The sequence below is a fragment of the Telopea speciosissima genome, chromosome 4 (assembly GCF_018873765.1).
Source record: "Telopea speciosissima isolate NSW1024214 ecotype Mountain lineage chromosome 4, Tspe_v1, whole genome shotgun sequence".
Taxonomy (NCBI): Eukaryota; Viridiplantae; Streptophyta; class Magnoliopsida; order Proteales; family Proteaceae; genus Telopea; species Telopea speciosissima.
This window is the reverse complement of record NC_057919.1, coordinates 10,986,617-10,995,254: the sequence shown is the minus strand read 5'-3', so window position 1 is coordinate 10,995,254 and position 8,638 is coordinate 10,986,617. Positions and strand designations below refer to the sequence as shown.

At 38.8% G+C, this 8,638-nt stretch overlaps 1 protein-coding gene across 1 annotated transcript; it reads left to right on the top strand.

Annotated features, from left to right (window-relative positions):
- The first annotated feature begins 7,568 nt into the window (after positions 1-7,568).
- Positions 7,569-8,135, top strand: LOC122658890 (chaperone protein dnaJ 11, chloroplastic-like). Its single transcript, XM_043854044.1, has one exon. The coding sequence runs from the start codon at positions 7,589-7,591 to the stop codon at positions 8,114-8,116; it is 528 nt and encodes a 175-aa protein (XP_043709979.1). The 5' UTR covers positions 7,569-7,588; the 3' UTR covers positions 8,117-8,135.
- Positions 8,136-8,638: the final 503 nt, after the last annotated feature.

Below are 8,638 nucleotides of genomic sequence, written 5' to 3'. Positions count from 1 at the left end.
TCATAGGGCACTATGAGATGATGCCTCTGCACCCTAGGTAGATACTTGGGCGTGCCCACCCATTGGCCCAAATGCTTGTGTAGAGACCTTGCGACTAAGTAGAGTTCTCTTGCCCTTATTTAATATTTATCCACTCTTATATAAAAAGACCTAACCAATTATTTAATATAAACATACCAATCTTTTGAATGTTGAATGATTAATTTTAGAGAAAAATATAAACAATTTTATCATTGTGGGGTGAGCCCATGATGATGTCGAAGATTCAAGAGGATGCTATTTATTTAATATATAAATCAAAACTTAATCGATTCAAATGGTTAAAAGCAAAATCGAACCGTTTATTAAGCAGACTCATTTTAAACATCAAAATCGAACAATTTATTAAATGGTTTCACGGTTGTTGTATAAATCCATTGTCTTTAACTGGCGAATATCAAGGAGAGAGTCTGTGTGTGATCGGATATAAATTTGGATCCAATGTAATTTTTGTAAAATATTTACAAAAATTATTTTGCCTAATATTATTATACGAAAGTGTTTAAAAAAGGTCGTACCCAGTGCACAAGGCTCCCGCATTATACGAAAAGTGTTTATAAAATGTTTTTTTTTTTTTTGGGTTTGATCACGATCATAGAATCTAAATATGACCATGTACAATGAACTAGGGTTTGACGATAATTAAATTACATGCCCTATAATTTACTATGTGATATTGTTTGGTAGAGGGGTTACTTTAGAATTATTAGATTAATTACGAGTTTCAACTTTTATAGGAGTAAACCGTTTTATTTATCTAATGAATTAATGTCACACAATATTTTTAATTGGATTAAAAATGTGATAAGATAATTATATTTGATAATTAAATCTCTTTTTTATTCTATCTTTTTTCTCCCTCTATGCAAACAGCGGATGGAACCAAGTAGAAAAAGACTTGGGGTTTCAAGCTTCAGTCATGAGCCGGTTTCATAGATACACTTTGAAAGGTCTGCAATTCTGCATTATAATTAGGAAAACCTTTTGTTTCTATAATTTTGTGTAATGGACTAAAATTACCATGATTTCAAATGTAACAGGCGACATGGCAGAGGAGATCAAGTTAGATCGCAGGCTAGACCGAAGTCATTGTGATTCACTGAGATCCAAAACTCCCCATCGTCTTCAAGGCGTCAAGGGTAGTCTAGGACGGTGATTTTCCATACAAGAAACTTACCTATTGGAATTGGACTCTCTCAATCACTGCCAACGAGCTAAGGACTCTTCTTAAAGGCAACCCTTTATACAGAAACTTTTCCTATTGGGCCTCTCTGTAGGTCGAAGCTACGGTCCATGGGATCATGATGGTTCACCATGGTAAATCAATATATGATGTTTATCGAGTTCCCTGTTTTAGGGAACTCCAGGGTTGTTCCTAGGGAACCTTGGGTTGCCCTAGGGCACCCTAATCTGGTATGGGCATCCTATTTTCAATTTTAGGGTTTTCCTTGGTCGCCCATGGTGCCCGACTAGAACCCTATTAAGGTTTGGTATGACAAACCAATGCTCAGTCCGTCTCTTTGACGTCCCATAAAATTATTGGGATCCATGTCATAGAGAAAAATCATCCCTATTCCATCTCATGGATAGAGGGATCCATCCCACACCCGAATGCGTAGCGAAAAACAATCGATTCGGGTTATTTTCACATCCCATGAATAATCAATACAATTAAATCAACATAGAATCGCTAACCTGATTAGCCTCAAGTGTTGCTCCTCCAATAGACAATGATTCTTCCTCCGATGAGCACTCCAAGTAAATAGATCTGAACCTCCAATGGTGCAGCCAAGGTTCTTCAAGCCAATCCTAGATGCTCTTCAGTTCTTCAAGCATAAATCTGGGTTTCCAAAACCTTAATTCTCAAACTAAGTAGAGAGTAAGAAGAAGGAGAAAAAGAGATCACAAGAGAGAGAGGGGAACCAAAAATCATCTAAGAGGGGGGAGGGGACAGCCAAAAACGTGGTGCACTGCCCCCCTCCTGCGTTTTGGTTATTTTATAATGCTTGGGTTTTCAAAATCCTAGATGGAAAAAATCCCGGCCAGTGAGAGTCATACTCTCTCTCTTCTTTTTGGCTTTCCTGTTTAAACTCAAAATGCTTCTAATTGGTGAAGAAGCAGAATCTAATAGGAAATGATATAATTAATTAATTATTTTAATTTATGAATAATTATAATTAGAACCATATTCATTAATTAAATAAAGAACCAATTATTTTAGCAAATTTCAAATAACTCCCTACATGATAATAACTTATCATGTACAACCCCCCACTAATCAACACCATCATTATGGAATCTAGGACATGTACGCTTATACTGCCAAACCTCATTCCATAGTACATGTCCATATAAGAGTGTCTGTGTATCTGATCGGGTCCCGCAAAACTCGATAAAACATTTTAATCAAACAACTACATATAATCTATTATTTTATGTAAAATAGGTTTTGCAAAAATCATTTCCAAAACGGCATTGGATTCAGATTCTGATCCGACCATACACCGACAACTTCAATCTCGGTGTTCTCCAATCGGGCAACGGTGACCATGTTGAGTAACTCCTTCACTCACAAAGTATTTGTGCATTCCCAGAACATCGGCTTTGACTCACTTGAGTCTCAGTCATTGATGAACCAAAGAATGCGGTCACATTTTGCAGCGACAGGATTCCCTTAGGTAAAGGGTCTTGGTGACACATGTCTATCCCTTCCTACATCTGACAGTAATACATGAGGGAATCGACAAAATAGATTTTTCGTCAATACACACATCGAACATGTGAGTATTCGCATTCGTATCCTAACATCACATGTCTAGGCATACCCAATGCAACGACCATATGATAAGGGTGCCCAGCCCAAACCCTAGTCGTGACTACCATTTTAAGTAATATTTACGGACACATAATGCTCAAAAAGTTTATATCACATCTGATAATATTAAATTAAAATGTATAAAGGTTCAATACAGAGTAAAATCGGATTGAACCGGACCAAACTTGGTTTGATGGAAACATAAATTCAACACTCTCCATGTGGATTCGCTTCAATTTAAGACTCCTACCAAAATTTACTTTCATTTTCGGAACCTCATATTGAGGTTCGATCTCTTTATTCCATCCTATAATTAGGAAGGATGGCCATAAGGCAAGAGCATATTTTGTTATTTCTTTAAATTCTAACTTAAGCATCAGAGAATCCCCCAAAGTCCGCTTCGACTCTCTTGTTGTTCACATTCTGATCCACTGTGTGTAGATCTCTATATTTTCACGTGGATACAAATTTCAATGGTAACAACTGAAATCGAAACTTAGGTACTTTCTAGATCAAAGTTGTTCTGACAACCATTGTACTTGATAAGTGGCCTAAAATTTTTGATTGCTTCTACCTCTATTCCCATTTCCATACTCTTTTGTCTAATATTTAAATCTCTATACATTATCCAACCCTATTAAAAGAGCCTAACATGGATCATAAGACAAAAAAATCAAGCATAGTATTAAACAGGGTAGCTACTACGTAGTGCCAATAGAGCAACACAAAACATACCAAATAAATAATATTCAAATACTCTTTTGAACTAAGTTTCTCTCTATTCATAGAAGACGGTTCACCTATCATCTTAAGGTTTACAAACTCCTCCAAGGGTTTTAGTATATTCTAAAATATCCTCTCGATACCCTTTTGTGCTCTGACAAGCCTTGCGATCTCATTCACCGTGAGTGAAGGGAAACCCCGACCCATCCTACTATTTTTATATAGCTTATGCTTTTATAAATCAGAATCAAATCGATCAAATCAGCTGATTCGGATTGGTATCGACTGATCTGGCCCATTTATGTTATTCTATTCTATTTCAAAACCTTTATACAAGTACCGTGTATCAAATCATGGCTAAATATGTTCCATGGTACAATAATATAAGGTGATGATCATCAATGAAAATTGATAAAAATGAAATTTGTGGGCCATAAAAAGGAAGGTTCTCCGATGTGAGTGATCAAAATCTCTTGCTACCTCTCCACGTGGCATAGTAACCTCGTTAAGCATATGATCCAAATATCTTGTCATTAACCCAAAAAAAAAATAAAAAAAATCCAAATATCTTGTCACGTTTCTACGTGGCAAAGTAAACTCATTTAAAATATGATCCAAATCTTTTGCCAGCTTTCTACGTGGCAGATTAAACTCGTTCCTTTCAAATAACCTAAAGTTTGAAAGAATAAAAAGTTAGTAGGATGGAAACTACCTTAAAATGATCAGAACACACAACTGACAAGTTACCCCCCAAAAAAAACAAAAACAAACACACAACTGACAACACCACAACAGCTCTCTTACGTTGTTCATCGTGCGGCACACTAGAGGCCATGTGGTCTCTGCTGTGCCAGCTATGTATATTGGTATAGAATCGTTATCCCCTCCACTCCGCTATCTGCTCCAACTCCTCACATAGGAGTGAAAATGACCACCCTACCCCCTGCCCAAACACACTGCCTAATGTGGGGTAGGGTGGTCATTTTCGCTCTTATGTGAGGAATTGAAGGGAATTGGAGCGGGTAGCGAATTGGAGGTGATAATTATTCGTATAATCAGAAAAAGGCGACGAGCGAGAGGACTATCCGAATCAGATCCAAATTGGCCTCAATCGTTAAGATCCAACTATTTTTAAGTTATAGTATATAGTGAAAATAGAATCAGTTTGTTTAGGAATTGAGAATCGGCCTCGGTCCGATTCAAGGTGGATTGCAAAGAAAATGACTAGGAATCAACCAATTTGGATCTGATTTAGTCGATCCAGTTTCGATTCATGCAATAACGATTAGGAATGGTTGAAATCGGGATTGGTGTCAGCCACTTCACCAATCCAATTCCTGATTCTTAGAACGATGTAGGGGTGTCAATTTGCCAGTTTGGACTGGTTTTGGTTTGGTTTCATCAGTTTTGATGTGAGAATGAGTGAGTCGAAAACATGATCTAATAAGGGTACATTGGTTTGGGTTCAATTTGGTTTCTATTTCTTTTATCGATTTACTAATGGTTTGACTTCGGGTTGGTTTCGATTTCATATCGGTTTCGGTTTGTTTTTGGATTGCCATGTAAATATATTCAAAAGTATTCGATCCGGTTTGTTTACGTTTGGTTTGGTGCCTTATCAGACTAAGGATGTCAACGGATATTCAAAAATCCGTATTTGATCCGCAATCGTATCCGTTTAGGGGATCCAATTTCTTATTGTTGACAAGAAATTCTATTTTCATGGCAACGGATTCCATAAATATAAATCTGAATGCGAATGAATATATAAGGGAACGAATTACTATGAATTTTTGTTTTTTATTGGATACATGGTTGTATAATAGAAATCCCAAAAAATTTAATTCCTTTGAAAACATATCACATTGGTTTTTTTTTTTTTTTGGTTCCCCACGATACTTTATCCCAACTATATATCTGTCCGAAGACTAATCGGATACGAATATGATAATCCCCCTATCTGATCGATTATTATTCAATTCGTTTAGCAATCCGACATTAATAAAATGTCTGAAATATATCTTTGTGTCCGTCTATCTAATTAAGTTACTTTTTTAGATATTCCTAAATTTTCTATTGGTTTATATCTATTATTTTATGCACTGTGATACATGGAATCACATATCTATTAAAATAAATACAAGATAAAATGAGAAGTATAAGAAAATCAAAGACTAAGAAGAGTAGAAGAAAAGGTAGTTGTTGAACTCTCAAGTCTCAATCTTAACCCTCATCAACAAAACGGTAAAGATGTCAACGGATAGTCGAAAATTCGTATTCGATCCGCATTCATATCCCTTTAGGAGAATCCGTATTAAAAAAATCACTATCCAGAAACTATCCGAATCCGTTCGAGACTAATAGAATATTATTCGAATATGTCCGAATATAATCGGATACGAATATGATAATACCACTATCCGACCGAATTCGATTCGTTTACACCTTAGAATATCAGTTTCGATGCTGTCTGATTTGATTTCGATGTCACAAACTCCAATCTAAAACATAATCCAATAAACTCGTATAGGTTTTGATTCGATTCGATTTTGTTTGTCTTACTAGGTTTTGACACCCCAAGAGTAAGGACTTACTAGATTTTCTGAGGTGGAATTTGACAGCAAAGAGAATATAGGTTTCATCCAAGATTCTTAAAGGAAGGCTCCTCTATCCTTCCAGTGGATCATATATCCTAGGACCTTGTTTCTTATTTTCGTACATGTAACTTTGCTTTGCTTATAACCACCCCGCCTTCCACTCTGTTTCACCGCCCTGTTCCACTGCCCTCTATGCCCGCCTCCATTCCTCATTGCTCCACCATCCTTTGCACCCGCCTCCATTCCACCTTGCTCCACCGTCCTCTGTGCCTGCACCCCTTCCCCTCCCTCTCCCCTGCCCCCTCCCCTGAAGCTCCCCGCCTTGCCCTATCCAGCCCTAGCTCTGTGGATGGTTATGATTTTTAGCCATTTTGCTGAGGGGCTCCCAAACAAGGGAGGTTTTTCTTTTTTCTTTGTTTGTGTGTTTGCAGGTTATGCTAACCCTAGTGCTGGTGGCATCGAGACTCGTCAGCTTCGAAGCTCCAACCGCCGTTCAAACTTCCATCTCTCCCCTATCGTCGGACGAGGCTCCGATCGCCGATCTAGTGGATCCTTGCAAATCTGTTCGAAAGTAGATTGTGGCAGCATTTCTGGTGGCCTTCTTGTCGTCGGTCGAAGCTCCAATCGTTGATCCAACAGACTTTTGTTGATCTGGCAAGTTTGTTTGAAAGTAGGCTATGGCATTGTGTCGGCACGCATGGGTAATTTGGCGTTGGTCTATTCGGCACGTATGGCCCCCCCCCTATTTTGGCACGCTTGTGCATATGCTCTATGTTAGCTGTATATATCTACAATTTTTTTTCTAGGGAAGTGGCTATGACCCATCTCCTAGTCTAGATGACTCAGTCAATGGCACTTGAGACCGGATCAATTTTCGCTCATTGATTTTGGATATTGTATATCCATGCCTTGTATTTATCATGTTCTCTATTTGTTTTTCGTATCTTGTTTTCCTTTTCTTGGTGTTGGGTGCGCATAAATGAATAGCCTTCTTCCTACTCCAAAAAAAAAAACTTTGCTTTGCTTATGAATAGATTTCATTTTACGGAGAAAAAAAAAAAATAAAGAAAAGAAAAGAGAGTAGGGATGGAAGGAGTGAAGGTGGGACAGAACAGAACTGAAGTAGACTAGAGAAAGAGAAAATGGATAGAGATGAATATTATAATTTATAAGTGTTTTTGCTGAGTCAGAGGAGGACCAAAACGGATAAGAATGTCAAATAATACTGACTCAGCATTTTAACCCAAAACCCCACTCGGAGTTTTAACCATGGTTAACTCTGTCCACGTCCACCACTATCCCCAATTCATTCGGAAACCCGACGCGCTTTTTCTTCCTATAAATAAGCTCAAACCCTCCATTCCTTCCCTCATCCTTTCTTCTCCACGTCTCCAACTGTACACAACTAACTGCAATGGTAGCCTTGTCTTCATCATCTTCTCTGCTCTCTCCATCCAGTAGTTTCCTCGGCCAAAAGCTCGCCTTCAACAACACTTCGGCTTTTCCTCTTCATCGGGCGACTTCTGTCAGATTCCGTCCACCTTCCATCTCTGCCACTTACACTTCGACCAGACCACCGAGTCTCTACTCTTCGAATATGGCTTCGTCGGCATCCCTTTATGAGGTATTGGGTATAACCATGGGCGCCACTTTTCCGGAGATTAAATCTGCGTATCGGAAATTGGCTCGCGTTTGTCATCCCGATGTGGTAGCGATCGATCGGAAGGACACGTCGGCGAATGAGTTCAAGAAGATCTACGCCGCCTATTCCACGCTCTCTGATCCTGAGAAGCGTGCCGAATACGATCGCAATCTCTTCAGTAGACAACGGATTTATAGATCTTCTCCCTCTTCCGCCTCCTCATATTCGTCGGCGTCATCGTCCATGTCTGGATTTTCCGGCTCTAATCGCCGGACTTGGGAGACCGATCAGTGCTGGTAGAGAATTATGCCTCGTCTCTCGGTCGCTTTTGGCCGGTGATGATCTTCCTTTTGGCTCGATTCCAGCCAGAAACAGAGTCGGAAGCCAAGTTTAAATCGAAAACAGAACTCTTTTAAAAAAAAAAAAAAAACGGGAGGGAGCTCATTCTGCTGTGCAGTTGATGAAAAGTACTACTAAAAGGAAAGTATATGCTGTGTGATCTGAAGCGGCATCGTCGTCGTTTCAGATTCCGTAATGGCGATTCGGAGTTTTGGGTATGACTGCGAGTGTGGTCCATGACTCTGTACGGTAGGGCCAAGCCGGCAGTACAGACTTTGGAGTGGACAGAAGACCGGTAATGGCTATGGTTTCGAGTATGGGTTATGGACCCATTGTAAATAGAAACGGATCTATTTGGTTCTTCATTCTCTCTTTTTTTTATCTTAATGGAAGTTCCAGAGTAAACCCAACTCAACTCGCTCTTGTTATTATTTGATGCCATGAACAGTCTCTGTGTATCCTTTTTCTTACTTGCTATCCTTG